Genomic DNA, 21,354 nt, shown 5'->3' on the forward strand with positions numbered 1-21,354 from the left:
GGAGTGCAGTGGCACGATCCCAGTCACAGCAACCTCCACCAACCAGGTTCTAGAGATTCTCCTGCTGAGTAGCTGGGAATATAGGTGTGCGCCACCATGCCTGGCTAGTTTTTAGTAGAGATGGGATTTCACCATGTTGGCCAGGCTGGTCTCAAACTCCTGACCTCAAGTGATCCACCTGCCTCAGCCTCCCAAAGTGCTGGGATTACAGGCATGAGCCACAGCGCCCAGCCTAGAGTCTAGATTTTTCAACCAATGTTTGCTTTGTCTGGTAGACCTGATATGCTCCTCCATTATCAAATGCTGGCTATATACTAAGGTCTTTTAATTTTAGGTTTTTTTGAGATGGGATCTCACCATGTTGCCCAGGCTGGTCTTGAGCTCCTGGGCTCAAGCAATCCTCCTGCCTCAGCCTCCCAAAGTGCAGGGATTTAGAGGCCTCAGCTACCATGCCTCACCCCTGTGCTAAGGTTTTAACCTGTATTATCTCATTTATGCCTCAGTGTAAGTCTGTGGGGCTAAGATTATTGTGTCCCTGTTTTGTTTGTTTGTTTGAGGTGGAGTCTCGCTCTGTTCCCCAGGCTAGAGTGCAGTGGCGTGATCTCTGCTCACTGTAATCTCCGCCTCCTGGGTTCAAATGATTTTCCTGCCTCAGCCTCCTGAGTATCTGGGACTACAGGCGCACGCCACCAAACTCGGTTAATTTTTTTTTTTTTTTAATTTTTAGTAGAGATGGGGTTCTACCATGTTGGCCAGGCTGGTCTCGAACTCCTGACCTCAGGTGATCTGCCCACCTCACCCTTCCAAAGTTCTGGGATTACAGCCGTGAGCCACCACACCCAGTCAAGTCCCTGTTTTAAGGATAAGGAAACCACGGGTCATCTTCTTTGCCACAGTCACACAGCTGTAGAGTTGGACTTCTGAGCAGCTTGTTTGGTGGTGTCTTTAGTGGAGGATGGCTTGGAAATCCATTAAGTCCTATTTAGTGAAGGAGCCCAGGACTGGGCACCACAGAGGGAGTGGACAGGTGAAGGGCCCAGTCTTGCACAGCCTGACTTTGCAGGAGCCTTTACAAGGCAGAGAACTTGGCTGTGAAAAGTAGTTGGTCTCTGAGGAATGGAGAGTTTCTGAACAGGGGGAATCGTTCCAGAACTGCTGGAGGCTGGGGCTTCATTTGGTACTATTCCTGTTTTGTGTTTTGTTTTATTTTGTTTGTTTGTTTTAAAGATGGAGTTTTGCTCTGTTGCCCAGGTTGGAGTGCAGTGGCACCATCTTGGCTCACTGCAACCTCCACCTCCCAGGTTCAAACAATTCTCCTGCCTCAGCCTCCCAAGTAGCTGGGATTACAGGCACCCGCCACCACACTTGGCTAAGAAAATTTTGTATTTTTAGTAGAGAGGGGGTTTCACCATGTTGGCCAGGCTGGTCTCCAACTCCTAACCTCAGGTGATCTGCCTGCCTCAGCCTCTCAAAGTGCTGGGATTATAGACCGGAGCCACCGTGCGCAGTTTTTTTTTTTTTGGTTGTTTTTTTTTTGAGGTGGAGTCTCTCTCTTGTAACTCAGGGACTGGAGTGCTGTGACACAATCTCCACTCACTGTAACTTCTGCCTTCTGGATTCAAGTGTTCAGTTCTCCTGCCTCAGCCTCCCAAGTAGCTGGGATTATAGGTGTCTGCCACCATTCCCTGCTCATTTTTTTTGTATTTTTAATAGAGACGGGATTTCATCATATTGGCCAGACTGGGCTCGAACTCAAGCGATCCACCCGTCTCGGCCTCTCAAAGTGCTGGGATTACAGGCATGAGCCACCGCATCTGGCCCCTTCTGTACTACTCCTCCTTGCAGCTGCCGGGGTCCTACCTAGCCCTGTACTCTGGACTCAGTCAGACCCATTCACAAGCCCATTTGAAGGGCACTATTGAGGCTGCAAAGGAGAGGGTGAGGCTATCAAAACCCCCTCTCCTTGGAGGTGCAGAGAGGACAGAGGTTGGGTGAGGTGACACCTCAGGGAGAGGCAGAGTGGGAACCTGACCTCAGGCTTCTTGCTTTTTCTAAAGGCTGCCCTCTGGGCATTCAGATCACCGACATCTGGCTTGGTTTATAGTGTCTCAGGGGTGGCTGCGAGACAGAGCTAGCTCTGAGGATGGCTAGGGGTGCAGGAGGCACTGGGGTATAAGGAGTCAGCCTACGGATGAGAGAGGAGGCAGGTTTGGCACTGCCCTGGCCTTGTCCTTGGGAGGGCGAGCTATGACCAGTCTTTCAGTGAATAACTGGGAAGCAGAGGGTTCGCGGCTAAGCAGTGATTGGAAAGATCCTGGAAGCCTTGCCTTAAGTACAACATTAGGGCTAGGTCTGGGCACTGGCCCTATCGTTAGAAGCCTGCCCCCCTCCCTAAGTGGGCAGGAGCGGGCGGGTGCCAGGGTGGGGGCGGGGCAACGGTCGGATTCTGGCCCCACCCAACTGTCAAGGAACAGCTGGGGATAATCAGAGAGAGAAGCAGGCAGTGATTGAAATGTGGTGCCGGCCGTGTGGGGTTCCCTAGGTCCGCGGAACAGCACCGTCGGGGGACGGTTGGATACCAGGATGATACTGAAGGAATTCTCGTGGTTGGAGATCAGGTGTTTTCTAGGATCTCCGACTCGGAGGTGGAGACTTCCCTGAAAGGGAATGGGGTAGGGTCCTAGGGCAGAGTCCTGGGGCAGGTCCTAGCTCCGCCCGTCGGGGCCCTTAAGAGTTTGGACGTTGTTTAACGGGGTTTGAGTGAGGCCGTAAGATTCCCATCCTAGGGGTGGAGATGTCCAGGGACTGGGCTGGGACGGCGGCTGGAGGCCACTGGGCACCCAGTGTGCATGCATCCGCGAGCCAGGGTGCGCGGGCAGCTTCCAGCAGCTGCAGGTCTCCTCCCACAGGGCCCAGACGAAAGGTTTCGCTCGTGGCGCTTGGCGCTCGGCACTCGGCACTCGGCCGACCACCCTGGGTGCGCCCTGAGGGGCGGGGCGGAGCGAGTTCGGCGGCGGTGGCGGCGGCACTCGGCACTCGGCGCTCGGCTGCTCCCGCCTGGGGCGGCCGCCCCGCGTGCGCCGGAGCCAAGATGGCCGCCTCCACCGCCCAGTGCCGAGTGACAAAAGCGGAGAGCAAGGCGGCGGCGGGGCCGCGCGCGGGGGGCGCCCGGGAGCGCGCGCCCGCGGGGGCGCCTCCGCCCAGCCCCCCGAGCCCGGGCCCCGCGGCACCCCCTGCGCTGCCGCCGCCGCCCCCACCCCCGCCGCCGCCGCCGCCGCCACTACCGCCACCGCCGCCGCGGGACGGGCCCAAGGCCGAGCCGGAGCCGGGGCCGGGGCCCGGGCCCGCGTCCGCGCCGGGTAAGAGCCCGCTCTTGGGAGGGTGCGGGGAGGGGAAGGTCGGAATCCCGCCTGCCGGTGCCGCCGCCTCCAACGCCTTCCGTCCAGTCTCCGGGACGCCCCCCCTCCCTCAGGCCTTTTAGTCGCGTGGGCCCAGGGCCTTCTGTCGCCGTTCGCAGGGTCCCAGGGCTCAGAAACACCTCCGCCGCTCCTCGAGACCTTTGCCCTGTTTGACAGATGTCCCTTGCCCTCTTTGGAGCCCCGGGAGCGTCTCTTGCCACGGTTCCGGTCCGTCCGGCAAGGAAACTCACTTCGGCCCTGCCCCATCTGACAGACGCGCCCACCCCACCCGGAGACTTTGACAAAGTCCTCGGTGTCCCAGTCCTCAGAGCCTACTCTTTGCCTCTGCGAGACAAACTGAGCATAGAATCTACCTGGCCCTCTGCCCCGTTACATTCCTATTGAGCGCCTCCAAGGCCCCATTGGCACACAGTTCCCTCATCTTCTGAGCCTTTGCCATACTCTGAACTCTAAACTTGGAGTTCAACGGGCCTTCCAGGCCCCTTCCTCTGAAAAACTAGACCAGAAAATTCGCCCTTGGTTCCATCTGCCACACACTCCTCACCCAGGGAAGCTTCGGCCTGATAGATGCCTCAGAAACTTAACACAAAGTTATGTGATGCCAACCCGTTCTGTCTGCAGTTAGGTCGCTGTAGGCGCAGACACCAGGTTCTCACCTTACCCCACTTAGGGCTCAGCTTCTGATGAGTAGGCCACCCTGTCCCCCATTGTCTCTGCAGCCCCAGCTGTCTTGTCTGATGGAGATTCCTCACAAGTGCTCCCTGTCCCTAGCTCCCTGGCTCCCTGCCTCTGTGTTGCCTCTCCAGCCTCCTGACCCTGGTGTTTTGTTGAATTCTCCTTCTGACTGCCTCCCACCCTCACCCTCAAGACAAGCAGATGTTCTCCCTCACAAGTGCTGCCCAAAGAGATCTTTTCTTTGAGATCCCCCAGGATGGGAGTTTGGGCTCAGATTTGCATTACACCTGGGATCTGTCCATGCCATGGTGTTTGGAAGCAGCTGCTGGTGTCTGCTGTCAGTGGCAGCCTCAGTGTCCCTGCATTGAACTGGTGCTGGGGGTTGTGGGTGGAACCTCAGCTTTCCTGGGGTGGGCTGCCTTGTAGAGTGAGAGCAGACAGCAAGGATAAGAAGGCCATCTTCTTAGTTCTGGGGATAGACAGCCCGAAACTTGCCTGGCCTGAGCCTGTCTCCCCAACCCCACAGGCCTGGGTTCTGAGGAAAACGCAATGGTGGCCATGGACTTGGGCTCTCCCTCGCTCCCTAAGAAGAGCCTGCCTGTCCCTGGGGCCCTGGAGCAGGTGGCCAGTCGGCTGAGCAGCAAAGTGGCTGCAGAGGTTCCTCATGGCAGCAAACAGGAGCTGCAGGACCTCAAGGGTGAGTGGCCCAGGTGGCATGGCAGGGGATGCTGGCCAGGCTGGTGACACTCACAGGGGCACTCTCATGCCTTGAGGTTAACGTGGAACCCCAGGTTGCCTGCAGTTTTCCCTCTGGCTCCTTGAGGCACCATCGTTGGCACTCAGCTGTCTTCTCTCTTGAACACTGTCCTGGGCATTCATGGCCCTGAGCTGCACCCTCACGGGGCGAGGGAATGGCATCCAGAGAAGCAGTGGGCATGGTGGTCCAGAGCTCATGCTCAGACCCAGCTCATTTGCTGAATCTGGACTTTGCTAGCTGTGTGATCTCTCCCATGACACCATGTCTTCTGTCTGCTTGATCCTAAGGTTGCTATTGACTAGTGACGGGTGCTAGGGTGGATTCCAGGGAGGTGAAAGGAGCAAAATGAATTTGGCCCTTGCTCTTGAGGGTCATTCAAGTTGGGGGATCGGGACAGAGAAGCAGATAGGCAAGGATAAAGGCTCTGTGGAAGAGGGTGCAGGAGACTGCAAAGACCAGTATTTTGGGCAGGAGTTGAGCCGCATATGGTGGCTAGAACTTAGTTCAGTGAAGCATGTGGCTGGCAGGTCAGCATTTGTGTGAACCTGTTGCCAGGGCTCCCAATAGGTCAGAGTTCTGAAAGATGTCCCACTGGCTGGATGATAGAAGGACTCTGCATCCTGTGGTGTGCCCTTGGGCACAACTTGTCCCTCTCTGAGCCTCAGTTTCTAACCCTTATCAGCAAAGCAGACAAGCTAATCTCTGCCTTGTTAGGGTCATTGTGAGGTTTAGGGGGCCTGACGGAGGCAAAACACTTCCATGGAGCCTGGGTGAGTGGGACTCTTGGGGGAGGAGAAGCGGGAGAGCTGGACCTCGGGCCTCACAGCCTGCTCCCCCGGCCTCTGTGTTGCCCTTCAGCCCAGAGCCTGACTACCTGCGAGGTCTGCGGCGCCTGCTTTGAGACCCGAAAGGGCCTGTCCAGCCACGCACGCTCCCACCTGCGGCAGCTGGGAGTGGCGGAGTCAGAGAGCAGCGGCGCACCCATCGACCTCCTCTACGAGCTTGTGAAGCAGAAGGGCCTGCCCGATGCCCACCTTGGGCTGCCCCCGGGCCTGGCTAAGAAGTCCAGCTCGCTGAAGGAGGTGGTCGCTGGGGCCCCCCGGCCCGGCTTGCTCACCCTGGCCAAGCCCTTGGATGCCCCTGCTGTCAACAAAGCCATCAAGTCGCCTCCTGGCTTCTCGGCCAAGGGCCTGGGCCACCCGCCCAGCTCTCCGCTCCTCAAAAAGACACCACTGGCCCTGGCGGGCTCCCCTACCCCTAAGAATCCTGAGGACAAGACCCCCCAGCTGTCCCTGAGCCCCCGGCCGGCCTCCCCAAAGGCACAGTGGCCTCAGTCTGAGGATGAGGGGCCCTTGAACCTCAGTGAGTGTGGGTCCCAAGAGCCGAGGGAGGTTCTGGCGCTGGGAGGGACAAGGACCTCAGGTTGGGCTGCGGGGCCCAGGGTGGGTGGGGGCAGCGGGGACTACAGCTCCCATGTCCTGGGTCGGCCGGGCCAGAGTATCGGTTGAGCCTCTGCATCTCCTTTTGGGCCGCCTTGGATGTGGATTGTATCTCCCACTTCACTTTTCGGATCTTCCCCGAAGGCCTCACTGCGGCGGCTGAGCCTGCCAGGGTCACGTCGCCACTGAGGGGCAGCTCTTGGCTTTCTCTGGGCCTGAGGGTGGGGGCAGTGAAGGTAATCAGGGTTCCTGTGGCCTAGCTTTCTCAGTGGGGGTTGGAAGCATCTTGGATAGACAGGGGATCACCTGATGGGAAGTGCCCGCAGTTGGTCCTGTCGTCAAGTCTTCCTTGCTGTCCGTGCAGAGGCAGCTCTCTGTGCCTGCAGGTGAAGCCCTACCTCCTGGGCTACCTGTGGGCATGGCAGGTAGCATTTGGGAAGAAACCCTCTAGGTGCAGTGAGCAGGCTTAACAAGGGCTTTCCCATATCTTTGTGGACATTAGAGTCTGGGGGTGACCCCAGGGTCTGGTCCCCTGCCCAGCGGAGCCCCCCATTTGGCAGCTCATGTTCCCTTGAAGTTGTTTCCACTGAGTCTTCCATGCTTCCAGGGGCAGGGCCCTGAGCAGGTGTGCCCTTGGTGCATGAGCCCAGCAGCCACCATCACTCCCACACAGCTCCCATAGCAGGGATCCTAGGGGAGAGGGTCTGGGAGTATCCAGTTATCTAAAATTCGGTCACTGCCTGTCCACCCCATGTCCTTAAGCTCTCTACACTCCCCTTGATGCCAAGGGCTAGGCAGGAAACAGGATGTCCTGCGTCCCAAACCTCAAAAGAAACCTGTGGCCTGAGTCTTGGACCCCCAAACTGCCTGAGCAGCCAAGAATCACACAAGACCCTCCTGCCTCAGGCCCCCAAGGCCGGCCAAGGTGGCGGCCGTGAACTCCCCCTGTGTTTTGTCTCCGCAGCTTTAGATAGTGACGGGGGCAGAGAGCTGGACTGCCAGCTGTGCGGTGCCTGGTTTGAGACCCGAAAGGGCCTGTCCAGCCACGCCCGTGCCCACCTGCGCCACCTGGGCGTCAGCGATCCGGACGCCAAGGGATCCCCCATAGACGTGCTCCACGGGCTCATCAGGAGGGACGGCGTCCAGATCCGCCTCCCACCCAGGCGCGGCGCCCTGGCCCACCTGGGGCGGCCGCCTCCCACCTCCGCGGCCCTCTCCTTGCTCCCCCCCCCACCGCCGGCCAAGAAGGCCAAGCTGAAGGCCGCGGGTATGGCCAGCCCCTGGGGGAAGCAGGACCTCTCGGCCGCCGCAGCCGCCGGCATTTTCTGGGCCTCTGATGTGGAGCCGTCTCCTCTCAACCTCTGTAGGTTCTCGCTTCAGCTGCCCCCTCCTCCCTGCGGGCCCTGGAGCCCCTCCCGGGGGGGGTCACAGCCCCCTCCCTGCTGGGGCAGGGAGTAGACAGGGGCCCTTGGCAGTGGGCCGGTTCTGCCCAGAGATCTTGGCAGTGGGCTGCTAGGCCCTCTCTCTTGGCCTTTGACCTCCGTGACCCTTCCTGAGAATCAAGGCCAAGGCGGAGGAATCCTGCCTTTTGGTGTGCAAGGCACCCACATCTGCCCCTGTCTAGATGGCACATAGCACCTAGGCTGCCCTCCCCACCTCACCCCATCCTTGTTGGGACCCACAGAGCAGTGGAATCTTGGTTCCATTCTCCTCCGCTAGGACCGAGAGCCCATGTGCTCTCTGGAGCCTCCCCTCATTCCTGCCGGGTATCTGGCCCCCAGCCCCGCTCCTCCACTCCCTTATCTGCACCTGCCCTCACCACCCTAACCTGTGGGCATGCTGCTGCCGCCCATGCCCAGCTGACCAGGACACTCCTGCAAGTGACCGTGCTGGGAGTTCCACGATGCTAACTGCCCCTTTCTCCTCCTGCTGCAGCCTCAGGCCCAGAGCCAGCACGAGATATCCGCTGCGAGTTCTGTGGTGAGTTCTTCGAGAACCGCAAGGGCCTCTCGAGCCATGCACGCTCCCACCTGCGGCAAATGGGTGTGACCGAGTGGTACGTCAATGGCTCACCCATCGACACGCTGCGGGAGATCCTGAAGAGACGGACCCAGTCTCGGCCTGGTGGACCTCCCAACCCACCAGGGCCAAGCCCAAAAGCCCTGGCCAAGATGATGGGTGGTGCAGGTCCTGGCAGCTCACTGGAAGCCCGCAGCCCCTCAGACCTTCACATCTCACCCTTGGCCAAGAAGTTGCCACCGCCACCAGGCAGCCCCCTGGGCCACTCACCAACTGCCTCTCCTCCTCCCACGGCCCGGAAGATGTTCCCAGGCCTGGCTGCACCCTCCCTGCCCAAGAAGCTGAAGCCTGAACAAATTCGGGTGGAAATCAAGCGGGAGATGCTGCCAGGGGCCCTTCATGGGGAGCTGCACCCATCTGAGGGTCCCTGGGGGGCACCACGGGAAGACATGACACCCCTGAACCTGTGTAAGTGTGACCCTGCAGTAGAGCAGGGAGAACAGTTGGAGGGGTCTCCTCCCTGCCTCCCCTTGGGGGTATCCAGAGTGCCTAGGGTTGAATTGGAAGGGAGGACGTGCAGGTAGAGAGGACGCAGGGTCAGCTGTGTGTTCCTGCTGTGCAGACCCCTGCAACTGATAATGCTTGCTGCTCAATTGTCCTTCATTCATTTGAGAAGCAGGATTGTGTCATTCAGTGATGGCAGAAAGGTTCCATTTCTTGTGCCATTTCAATCAATTGGTAGTGTCTGTCAGCCAGAGTCCTAGGGAGAAAGACTGCAGGGATCAATTAGTGATGTCTGCCATGGCAGGAGCGTAGGGACTGGCAGTGAATGTCTGATCTGTGTCTTTCTGACATTCCTGGTAATTAAGTGCTTAACATTTGGAGTCAAGTGTGAGTTAAGATCTCTGTTCCTCCACAGTCTAGCTCTATGTGACCTTGGGCAAGTTTCCTCATTTGGAAGATGGAGATCAGCATAGTCCCAACTCTGGTTTTCTTGAGGATTAAGTGGGATAAAGCACTTAGCAGAGGACCTGGTTACAGAAAACTCTGTGTACCATCATCGTAATGTCACTTGCTTGCCTGTCGCACCAGCACTGTGTTCATTCAGCTCTGATTGGATGCCCGCTGTGTGCTGAGTAGGTGAGGGCAGCCCAGGCTGTGCCTTAGCACTCATGTGCCTTGTGTACCAGTTCTGTACCCCATGCTCAGAACTGTTCCCATTTTAGACCCTCCCATAGTAACACTGGGAGGGAGGGGTTTTCACCTCCATTTTGCGGAGGAGGAAACTGAGGCTCAGAGAGGGAAAGTGGCTTGCCCAGGATCACACAGGGAGATATCTTGAAGCTAGCTAGAATTTGAGGTGACAGAAGAAGCAGAAGAGCCCGAGATACACAAGGGCCTTTGGAGGCCCAGAGGAAGGAGCAGGTCATTGCGATCTGGTGGGTGGTGTGGACAGAGGTAGCTAGGCAGCTGGCACTGATACGGGGGCTTTGAGCTTAGAGGCTTCCTGCCCGCAGCTGCCACCTCCTTCTCCTCCTCCTCCCCCCACCCTGGATCCCCTGCAGCGTCCCGGGCAGAGCCGGTGCGCGACATACGCTGTGAGTTCTGCGGTGAATTCTTCGAGAACCGCAAGGGCCTGTCCAGTCACGCACGCTCCCACCTGCGGCAGATGGGTGTGACTGAGTGGTCCGTCAATGGTTCGCCCATCGACACACTGCGAGAAATCCTCAAGAAGAAATCCAAGCCGTGCCTCATCAAGAAGGAGCCACCGGCTGGAGACCTGGCCCCTGCCTTGGCTGAGGATGGGCCTCCCACTGTGGCCCCTGGGCCCGTGCAGTCCCCACTGCCGCTGTCGCCCCTGGCTGGCCGGCCAGGCAAACCAGGCGCAGGGCCAGCCCAGGTTCCTCGAGAGCTCAGCCTGACGCCCATCACTGGGGCCAAGCCCTCAGCCACTGGCTACTTGGGCTCAGTGGCAGCCAAGCGACCCCTGCAGGAGGACCGCCTCCTCCCAGCAGAGGTCAAGGCCAAGACCTACATCCAGACTGAACTGCCCTTCAAGGCAAAGACCCTTCATGAGAAGACCTCCCACTCCTGTAAGCAGCGGGTGGCAGGGTCCCGGGAGGGCGACCGCCAGGGCCTGCCAGGCCAGGCAGTGCCACAAGCGTGCACACTGACCCCAAGTGGGGCCCCTATGGCTGGGTCTCTGTGGGAGGCGGGATTGGCATCTGGCCTCGGCAGTGCCGACTGGGTGCACCTGCCCACGTCGGGCTGTGGCTCAGCAGCACCCCCTCCGCCCCCCAGCCACCGAGGCCTGCTGCGAGCTGTGTGGCCTTTACTTTGAAAACCGCAAGGCCCTGGCCAGCCACGCACGGGCACACCTGCGGCAGTTCGGCGTGACCGAGTGGTGTGTCAATGGCTCACCCATCGAGACACTGAGCGAGTGGATCAAGCACCGGCCCCAGAAGGTGGGCGCCTACCGCAGCTACATCCAGGGCGGCCGCCCCTTCACCAAGAAGTTCCGCAGTGCTGGCCATGGCCGTGACAGTGACAAGCGGCCGTCCTTGGGGCTGGCACCTGGGGGCCTGGCCATGGTCGGCCGCAGTGCCGGGGGGGAGCCAGGGCCTGAGGCTGGCCGGGCAGCTGACAGTGGTGAGCGGCCTCTGGCAGCCAGCCCTCCGGGCACTGTGAAGGCCGAGGAGCACCAGCGGCAGAACATCAACAGTGAGTGCTGGTGGAAGAGGATGGGAGGGCAGCGGGCACCTGCCAGGCCTACCCAGCCATGCCCCAGGCACTCTGCTGTGGCCCTTTAGTCCTTTCTCCAGTTGCTTACCCATTCACCTGTTTGTCCCCAACCTCACCCATCCGTCTACCATCCCACCTGTCCTTCCCCCATCCCGCCCATCCAGGCAGCATCCATCCTCAGCTCTTGTGTATTTCAAGTCTCTGCAGCGTCCACCCCTCCTGCTCATCTCCGGTCCCTCTCCCCACCTTAGAATTCGAACGCCGACAAGCCCGCCCTCCAGATGCCTCCGCAGCCCGGGGAGGCGAAGAGACCAATGACCTACAGCAGAAGCTGGAGGAGGTGCGGCAACCCCCACCCCGAGTCCGGCCGGTTCCCTCCCTGGTGCCCCGGCCCCCACAGACATCACTTGTCAAGTTCGTGGGCAACATCTACACCCTCAAATGCAGGTAGGCTGCCCCTGGGGGAGGGAGGGAGACCACTAGAGTGGGCCTTGGTCACCCAGAGCCTCGGAACAGGACATGGTCTGGTGGGAGCTGGGAGGTGTCGCCTCAGTGCCTGCCCTTGGGTGTGGTGGGGCCCAGGCTAAAGGCTGACACCTTGAGCTTGGTAGCCTGGGAGACCTGGCTTCAAATCCCAACTCTGCCACTTACCAGCTTAGTGACCTCAGAGAAGGACTTACCTGCTCCTTACCTCAATTTCCCCACTCATAAAAGCGGGTGATAACAAACCTACCTTACAGATTTGTTACGAGGACTAAGTGAATTTAATATTTATAAAGCACTCAGAACTGCCTGGCACGTGGTAAGTAAGCACTTAACTAGTGTCTGGCTCAAGAAAAAAAGTAGATCTTAGTTAATTCTTACCAGAGTCCGCAAGTACATTGGAGAGAAGGGAACTGGGACCCTGAGACGTGAGGTGACTCGCCTGAGGCCACACAGGCTAAGTCAGAAGTCAGAGTCAAACCCAAGTCTTGAGCCATGGAGCTTGGGCTCCAGGCCCCTGTGCTGTGAGGCCTCTTTAGGTGACAGGAAGACAGGAGGAGGAGGGCAGCCTGGCTCATTGTGTAAGACTTGCTTCTCTGTGCCCTCTACTGTCTCAGATTCTATGTATCTGTCAGATGGCAGGGGGACCTGGAAGCCCGGTAGCCATTACCTGGCACCAGTGACTTCCTGAGCATAGAGGCAGGGGTCTCTGTGAGACCCTGCCTGACCCCATGGTGAGTGGAGGTGGCTGTCCATGGGAAACACCTGACCTCTGGGTCCCTCTTCCCCCACCTCCTGGGCTTGCTCTGTCCACACCGAGTAGCAGCAGGTGTGCCAGGGACATGGGCAAGGCTATGCTTCCACCTCTCCTCCACTGGCCACTCCCTCTCTCTCTTCCCCCACGCAGGTTCTGTGAAGTGGAATTCCAGGGGCCCCTCTCCATCCAGGAAGAGTGGGTGCGGCACTTACAGCGGCACATCCTGGAGATGAACTTCTCCAAAGCGGACCCCCCACCTGAGGAGTCCCAGGCCCCGCAGGCACAGACAGCGGTGGCAGAGGCTCCCTAACACAAAAGCATTCCAGATCCCCTCTTGTGCCACCTCTGTCTCCTATTCTTCTCCTCTGTGTCCTCGTCCCTCTTCCTCTTTCTTTCCGTTTCCAAAGGAGCAAGCCAAAACCTCAAACCGGCGCCCCTTGGGGGCCGGGCACACTACAGCCAGGGCGCCGGCAGCCAGCTAGCCGCCCTTCCCCCAGCCCAAGGACTCTGGGGCCACAGGGTGTCTTCCTTCTGCCCATGCCCACCTGGTCCAGCAGGGGCAGCAACCAGGTCTCTGGTGGCAGCCGATTTGGTCACAGGGAAAGACAGCACTCCTCCGTCTAGCAGCCAGGCAGGGCGATGTCTGCCATCCATCCGTGGCCATTTGCAAAGACCCCAAAGACCCCTGTTCTGGTTCACTCTCGCCCTCATGAATATCCTCTCACACGCATGTACATGCGAACACACACGCACCTCGTGAGACCCGGGATCTGCCCCGGACCCCCAGTTCCCAGGTCAAACGACCACATCATGCCACGGTGCTTGCTCAGGGGAAGCCATGCTCCCTCTGTGGGGCCTGCTGGGGCCTGGGAGCCCCTCACTGAGCCCACAATGCCACGGAAATCCTTGTGGGCTGCCCCCCAGAGGGGCCTTCCCAGCTGGGAAGAGCTCAGAGCTGACAGCTGCCTCCTGCCATGTCAAGGCCCCCCAAAGAGCCTCAGGGGCTCTGGGGCCCTGGAGGGTGGGGTGGGGGGGTGGGACTCTCCTCCCCCACTCCTGCCCCCTCCCCTTTTCACTGTTGCTTTCTATGTATAGCTCCCTAGACCTTTCACTTTTTAAAAAATGCGTTTTGTGTAGAGAATAAGGAACGTGGATCTTTTTATTTTGCAATCCTGGGCCAGCTAGAAGCCGGGAGCTGATTGACCTTTTAACTTTTTTCAGTGGCCACATTTTGGTTATTGATGTACCTAGAAGTATGTAAATTAGATTAAATTTCTCTTCTGGAAACGCCCCGGGGCAGGCGGCCAGCGTGTGTTTTTCTGTCGAGTGGACAGGCTGGCATTGGCTGGCAGCCAGGACTGGGATCGGGGCCTCCTCTGTGCAGAGCCATGGAGGCCCTGGGTTTTCCCGTTGGCTGCCAAGCCGACCAGATGCAGCAGGGGATGAGCCCAAGTTCCTTTAATGCCATGGCTGGTGTGGGGGCTCTGGTTGGCTGGCCAAGTGGCTCCAGTGAGCAGACGAACCAGGGTTCTGGGTAGCCCGTCTGGGAAGGGAGCCAGGATCAAGAAGCAGTTGAGGCTAGAGGAACTCATCAAGGGCAGCAGCTACCAGCGAGGGTGTGAGGGATGCGCTGGGAGCATTTGCAGGGGCCAGCAGGGGTGTAGAGAGCTGAAACTCGCCTGCTTTCAAGACGTGACTTCTAGTTAAGACATGTACACCCCTGACTCAAGAAATGCGGGGAAAGGAGGAGCTGCTGGCTCTTGCGATGTTATTTATTTTCTCACTCTGCAAATGTTTATTGAACATTTCTGAGATTTTAAGAGATTTCGTTGGCTGCTCCTTCTTGTTTATTGCATGTGGTTTTTCAGCTCATCGTTTTCACTAAACGGCCAAGTGCAGGAAAGTAGGAATGACTTCATGGCATGTGAATAGCAGGGGCCACCTCCTCTACCCCCAGCCCTGCTTTCCGGGCCCTCCCGCCATACCCCTGCCTGGGAAGGAGGGTTAACAGGCTGCAATGACAAGCCCACGAGGGTGGTCTTGACCTACACATCTGCTCCTGTGGGGTCAGGATGTACATCTCACCTGGTGGCAGAAGGCCGCAACCACATCTGTCCATTCTGTGCTGTGGGTGGGTGGGTGTATCCAAAACTTAGGGAGCAAGGAGAGCATCTTGTGAGCTGACTCAAAGGTGTGTCTTCCTCTTTCAACTTTTCATTAGTTTTTATTTTTTGAAACAGGGTCTCATGCTGTTGCCCAAGCTGGAGTGCAGTGGTGGGACCTCGGCTCACTGCAGCCTCTGCCTCCTGGGTTCAAGTGATTCTCCTGCCTCAGCCATCCAGGTAGCTGGGATCACAGGTGTGCACCATCAAGCCTGGCTGAGTTCTGTAATTTTTGTAGTGACGCAGGTTTCGCCATATTTCCTGGGTTGGTCTTAAACTCATGAGCCTCAAGCATTCCACCACCTCAGCCCCCTAAAGTGCGAGGATTTCACGCGTGAGCCACTATGCCTGGCCCATAAGTCAGTTTTTAAAATATAAAAGTGGTATAGGCTAGATGTAACAAAAAAAACATTCAAATGATTCGAGAGCTTATAAAGTCACATGGCAAGTTCCTCTCCACCCATCTTGCTGTGAAGTGAGGGTCATGTGTGTCCTTGAAAGAGTCACCTCCAGCTCTTAGCACAGGGGGATGTTTTCCTAAAACTTTCTGAGCATTACTCTTCTCTGCTCAAGCCGTTTTAATACACCTCAGGCAGCAAAGTTTGAACCTTTGAGCCGTGCTCTCTGTGAGGGTGTTTGATGTTGACGAAATCAAATCAGGGTACAATGATGGCTGTGGCAAGTGCCATGAAGGAAAGAACCTGTAGGACGCAGAAGTCATGTCCTGGGGCCCTGCCTTAGTTTGGAAGACAGGCAGGTATCCCTGAGGCTGACGGAGATGACCCCCAAAGTCAGAGTGCTTACCCGTCAGAGCTCTGCTTCACGTGTGGAGTTGCTCAGAACACATAAGTGGCTTTGTTCCACATAGCAGCAAGCTCTGCAAAAGCCTCTTTTGGGTGGGGGGAGTTTTATTAAACCATTTTATCATGGAGAACTCCAGCTATACAAAAGTAGCACAAATAGTAAAATGAACTCTTATCCATCAATTACCAACCCATGACCAGTGTCTTAAGCTGTGAGAGATGTATCTTACAGCTCCTTGCTTTCCCCTTTTCTCTCTACCTGTCCAAATTGTGTGAAGCACATCCCGGCCATAAGATCAGTTAATTTCTTAGTATTTCAGTGTGTTTTTCTGAACGTTTTAAGTGCCACCATTACACATAAAGAAATAGACAATATCAAGAAGCAACAGCATACCTTAAAAAAAAAAAAAACTTTTAAAAACAGACGAAGAAGTGTAGAAGTCGTAATTGAGCAACTTGAGTTTTCACAAACACACGTTTAGTACTTTCTTCGGTTTACCTCTGCCATCTCTAGAAATTATGAGATGTCCCTGGCAGGGGTTTCCACATGCCGAGGAAACAGGCTGAGAACACGACTGGTGCCCAGCTGCACTGTTGCAGGATCTCTGGAGTCCAGAGTGTTGTAGAAGCAAAGTTCCCATTTTAACATGTAACTGTCAAGGACCTTGAGCAAATCATGAGTTCCAAGCTTCAGTTTTCTTTTAAGTGGGGATTAAAAGCTTTTTGCAGGTTTGAAGGAGCATTTGAATGACGTACAATACAAACAGAATTATTACACATATAAGCATATGCCATATAAATAGATTATTGTTTTGTGACGATTAACAACATTTATTAAGTGCAATGGCACCTGAATTATTTCTTCACACACATTTTGTCATGTAACGTTGGAAGGTGTGTTCAGCATCTTGTTTGGCGCTTTTAGTTTTCTCAGTCCAGCATGGCTTTGCTATGCTCGTTTTGGAACTGAAGGCCAGAGAAGTTGAGAGACTGCTAGGTTTACCCAGCTCCTCTGTGGTGGAGCTGGATCCCAGCCAAGCCCTGAGCCGTAGACCCGGCTCCCTCTGGCGGGTCTCCAGGGCACGGACGCTCCTCCAGCTCGCCGCGCTTGGGCCTTGGACTTTTCCGTAGTGCACAGCCCCGCCCCCTCGAACTCTATAGGACTCCACCTCTCTGCCGGCTTGTATAGGCCAATCACTGAGGGCTTAGGATAACAGAACGGGGGGACAAGGCGGGGCTCTCGCGAGATTGGCAGCAGCTTCCAGCCACTGATATGAGGAGGAGCTGAGATAGACAGCGGTTCCGTCCAATAGATGTGAAGCCGAGGCCGTCATGAGCCAATGCGGTCGGGAGGCGGGGCTTCGGGTGTGTGGGGGGGTCTGTGTGTGTGTGTGTGGGTCTGTGTGTGTGTGTGTGTGTGTGTGTGTGTGTCTCTGTGTGTGTGTGGGTGTGGAGGGGACCCTGGGGTTAGCAGCCGCTATCGCAGCGTTGGATGTGCGGAGCACCAGCGGTCGGCATCCTCGGATGTTGTGTTGGCCGCCACCATGAGCTACACAGGTGAGCCTGGCAGGGTGGGGTTGGGCTCTGCGTGGGGGAAGGGACAAGGACAGACGGATGCCACACCAGGCTCGCCCGCACCTCCCCTGGGGCCCCGTCACTGCCCTCCCTGCGGTCACAAAATGGCGCCGCTGGCTCGTCGCCTCAGGGTCGCTCCCCTCACGCCTCGTTGCCTCAGCTCTCTGTGCCTGCAGTCGGCGTCCCGGCTCCCGGCCGCCTGAGGTCTTGGCTTCTGTCGCCTTTGTCCGTGGGTCCCGGGCCTCAGCGCACGAGGTGTCCGCCCCCACCACCTCCGTCCCTGGCCTGCGCTCCTCGGACCTCGACGCTTTAGGTCTCCCTTTCTCAGGCCTTAGTCCTTGCGAGCAGTCAGTAGGCTCGGCTGCCGTCGCCATTGTCGCGTCCTCCCCCGCGCAGTTTCTCTGCAAAAACGCCGCCGCTCTGCACCCCCACCCCGATCCCACCCACCACCCCCTTTTGTCTATTTCAGAACTGGGAGAGGCGCCAGGCCCTAGGGGGATAAGTAAACATTTGAAGGGTTTGGGCTGAGCGGGGAGCCTTGGGCCCTTAGGGGCTGAACTGCAAGGAATGACAAGGTTCCACGTTAATTCCCTCTACGTCTGTCAAATGAACCGTGTCCGGTGCAGACTGGGCACTGGGAATACTGACAAGAATTCCTCAAGCAGCTTAGAGGCAAGGACGGATCTTAATAGGCAAATAAGCAATTGTAGGAGATACATTTTAGGGTGGTCAGTATCCTGCGGGGGTCGCTCCACTACATGGAGTGGTTGGGGCCCTCGGTAAAGGTGACATTTGAGCAGAGACCTAAATGGACTGAGGGAATAAAGATACCTGACCCAGAGAGCTTTTGCTGTAAAAGACTTATGGGCAGGAACTGCCTGGCTTGTTAGAAGATCAGTCGGGGAGGCCTGTGGGATTTTAAAGGGAGAGTGGGTGATAAGATCCGAGAGCCCCTCTCCCCGCTCCCGCTGCGATATGCTTGGGTGACTGTAAATCATCACTGGGTGAATTGCCAAGGCCTCCTGGGTTTGCCTTGGCAGCGACTGATAAGGCTTCTCAGCCAGGAGACTTAGACAAGGCCTCCCCATTTGGTGAGGGTATTACAGGCTTGAGCATGTGTGGTTGGTTAAGTAACCTGTATTCTACTTGGAATGTTGAGAACTGAGAATGGAATGTGAGTCTCTGGGACTTCTTTGTAGGTGACTTTATGTTGGCATAGGCAAGAAGGTAGTGCCAGTCCCCTCTACCCTGGCTCCCAGGTCAGAGCTTGCCAAGAACCCCAGTTTTTCTAGCAACCATCCCCCAGCCCAGTGGGTTCTCATCCAGGGATGATGATGTTTCGGCCCCCAGAGGACATCTAGCAATGTCTGCAGACATTTTTGGTTGTCACATATGGGCGTGGGAGTGCTGCTGGCATCTCGTGGATAAAGGCCTGGGATGCTGCTATGCCACAGTATACACAGTGACACCCACCGCAAAGAAGTATCTGACCTCAAACATCAGTAGTGCCCAGGTTGGGCAGCTCTGCCTGAGTCTTTCTGTAGCTTTCCTAGTTCAGGAAGAAAGACTATAGGGTTGTTACTGACATCTCTGAGATTGGGATATAATTCTCACCAAATCTTAGCAAGAACTGGAAGACAGTTTCATGGTTTTCAAAAACCGAACTGCTGCTGGGCACGGTGGCTCATGCCTGTAATCCCAGCGCTTTGGGAGGCGGAGGCAGGTGGATCATGAGGTCAGGAGTTTGAGACCAGCCAGTCTAACATGGTGAAACCCAGTCTCTACTAAAAATAAAAAATTAACCAGACATGGTGGCACATACCTGTAATCCTAGCTACTCAGGAGGCTGAGGCAGGAGAATCTCTTGAACCCAGGAGACAGAGGTTGCAGTGAGTCGAGATCACGCCAGTGCACTCCAGCCTGAGCCACAGAGTGAGATCCGTCTCAAAAACAAACAAACAAACAAAACAAAACAGGACTGCTGAAGGAACCAGAAGATGAATGAGTAATAGATGAGGAAACTGAGTTAGAGAGGTCACCTAATGACCAATCTTGAATTTCAGCTCTAGATCTTGTCTGTAGTTCCGAGTTTGTGAGCACTGAGATAGCCAAGTTAATAAAGTAATGATTAGTTTTTCCTTGATCTTGATACGCTGAAAACCACAATCATTTATAATGTGAGTCTTTCCCTTTTAAGAAGTAGGGCGCTAAAGTCAAAGGCGTTTTAAGTCATATTTCAGACAGCTACTAGCTTTAAGGGTAAGTCTTAGAGGCCTTGAAGCAAATGTTACCGTTATTAAACATAAAAGGTGATTGATAAATCTTTTTATTAACTTGCCCTGTTTTTGAACCCAGTTACTTTATTTATATGCAGGAAAGGAAGCTGCATCTCTAGCACTGAGAGGGGAAGAGGAGAGCAGTGAAAAACAGGACAGAAATATCCAGAATCAGGCCCTCAAACAAAGATCTGAAATGCTACCACACTTGTCACAGAAACATTTATTATCTCACACCGCTTCTTTATTTTTTTCTTTTTTCTACTTTACTATCTTAAATTTGGTTGTACACACTGATTCTTTATGTTTAGAATGGACAGGTGGTTTTGCTGGGTGGTTCTAGCTTGAAATATCATGAGATTATATTTAGGATCTCTGCCTGGACTATAGTCATCTGAAAGCTTGACTGAGGCTGGAGGTCTTAAACTTAACTCCCATGCCTGGCAGACTGATGCTGGTCATTAGTTCTTTGCCCCATGGATCTCCCTAGGGCTGGCTGCTGGAGGCTCCTCACAACATGGTGGTTGGTTTTCCCCAGACTGAATGGCCCCAGAAAGAGCAAGGCAGAAATCCCAGAAGTCACACTTAGTCATTTTCATAAACCTTATTGGTGGCACTGGCTACCTCTATTAGTTGGGAGGGGACTATATAAAGTCAACAGACAAGAATTATCGGAGACCATCTTGGAGGATGGTTGTCACCCTACTCTTGGCTCCAACAGTAGAGGTTGGAGGCAACCTAACCTAATTCCATTTATCCTTTAATTTTTGTCACTCTGTGTTATTCCTTCAAATAAGACTCTTTTTTTTTTTTTTTTTTTTTTAAGATCAGACATGGTGGCTCACGCTCACACCTGTAATCTCAACACTTTGGGAGGCAGGAAGATTGCTTGAGGCCAGGAGTTTGAAGATGAGCCTGGGCAACACAGCAAGACCCTTGCTCTATTAAAATTAAAAATAAAAACATTAGCTATGGAACGTGGAGGCTGTAGTGAGCCATGATTGTGCCACCGTGCTCCTGTCTGGATGACAGAGCAAGACTTGGGGAGGTTTGCTGGAGCCCAGGAGTTCAACGTTGCAGTGAGCTATGATCATGCCACTCCACTTCATGCCCACTTCAGCCTGGGCATTAGAGCAAGATCCTGTCTTAAAAAACTATATACTCTTTATTTATTTTTTTATTGAGACGAGTCTTGCTGTGTCTTCCAGGCTGGAGTGCAATGGCGCAACCTCCGCCTCCTGGATTCAAGTGATTCTCCTGCCTTAGCCTCTTCAGAAGCTGGGATTATGTGCCTGGCCAATTTTTTTGTATTTTTAGTAGAGATGGGGTTTCACCAAGTTGGCCAGGCTGGTCTCAAACTCCTGACCTCTTGATGAGCCTGCCTTGGCCTCTCAAGGTGCTAGGATTACAGGTGTGAGCTACTGCACCCAGCCGTATATCCCTATACTTTTTTTTTTCTTTGAGACGAAACCTTGCTCGCCAGGCTGGAGTGCAGTGGCATGATCTCAGCTCACTGCAGCCTCTACCTCCTGGGTTAAAGCAATTCCCCTTCCTCAGCCTCCCGAGTAGCCCGGACTACAGGTGCACGCCACCATGCCTGGCTAGTTTTTTTGTGTGTTTTAGTAGAGATGGGGTTTCACCATGTTGGCCAGAATGGTCTCGATCTTCTGACCTTGTCATCCACCTACCCCGACCTCCCAAAGTTCTGGGATTACAGGTGTGAGCCACCGCGCCTGGTCTATACTCTTTTTTAAAAAGGAAAAAGAAGGAAAAGAATAAAACTGATAAGCTTTTTTGTTTTGTTTTGTTAAAACAAGGTCTCACTATGTTACCCAGGCTGGAGTACAGTGGCGCAGTCATAGCTCACTGCAGCCTCTACCTCCTGTGCTCAAGTGATCCTCCTACCGCACCTCAGCCTCCCAAGTAGCTGTGACTACAGGTGCATGCCACCATGCCTGTCACAAGAGAGATTGTCTAAAAGCAAGGAGAGCTGCTGCAGAACTAGAAATTTATGGTCTCAAAGTGGGAGGATTGCTTAAGCTCAGGAATTGAAGACCAGCATGTATAACATATTGAGACCCTGTCTCTCCAAAAAAAAACAAAAAAAAAAACAAAAAATTAACCAGGCCTGGGGGTATGTGGCTATAGTCCCAGCTACTCAGGAGACTGAAGGAGGAGGATCACTTGAGCCCGGGAGGCTGAGGCTACAGTGAGAAGTGATTGTGCCGCTGACCTGTAGCCTGGGTG

General features: G+C 55.4%; 2 protein-coding genes across 8 annotated transcripts in view; both read left to right on the top strand.

Annotated features, from left to right (window-relative positions):
- WIZ (WIZ zinc finger) overlaps positions 1–14,130 on the top strand; it is a 28,476-nt gene extending 14,346 nt beyond the window's left edge. For 3 of the 6 annotated variants that reach the window (XM_064381708.1, XM_064381709.1, XM_012457766.2), the window contains 8 exons: positions 4,621–4,791; positions 5,710–6,213; positions 7,255–7,653; positions 8,226–8,777; positions 9,875–10,402; positions 10,611–11,030; positions 11,303–11,498; positions 12,442–14,130. In XM_064381708.1, coding sequence (XP_064237778.1) covers positions 4,621–4,791; positions 5,710–6,213; positions 7,255–7,653; positions 8,226–8,777; positions 9,875–10,402; positions 10,611–11,030; positions 11,303–11,498; positions 12,442–12,601 — 2,930 coding nt within the window. In that variant the 3' untranslated portion in view covers positions 12,602–14,130. Of the gene's footprint in view, positions 1–3,091; positions 3,360–4,620; positions 4,792–5,709; positions 6,214–7,254; positions 7,654–8,225; positions 8,778–9,874; positions 10,403–10,610; positions 11,031–11,302; positions 11,499–12,441 lie in introns of those variants that run through there. The other 3 variants (XM_064381711.1, XM_064381710.1, XM_012457763.2) reach the window with 3 other exon arrangements.
- Positions 14,131–16,603: 2,473 nt separating this feature from the next.
- Positions 16,604–21,354, top strand: part of AKAP8L (A-kinase anchoring protein 8 like) — a 33,547-nt gene continuing 28,796 nt past the window's right edge. For both annotated transcript variants that reach the window (XM_012457769.3, XM_012457770.3), the window contains exon 1: positions 16,604–16,813. In XM_012457769.3, coding sequence (XP_012313192.1) covers positions 16,801–16,813 — 13 coding nt within the window. In that variant the 5' untranslated portion in view covers positions 16,604–16,800. The remainder of the gene's footprint in view (positions 16,814–21,354) is intronic.

This window comes from Aotus nancymaae, unplaced genomic scaffold, assembly GCF_030222135.1.
Source record: "Aotus nancymaae isolate 86718 unplaced genomic scaffold, 86718_ANA_hifiasm-v0.15.2.pri h1tg000028l, whole genome shotgun sequence".
Lineage (NCBI taxonomy): Eukaryota > Metazoa > Chordata > Mammalia > Primates > Aotidae > Aotus > Aotus nancymaae.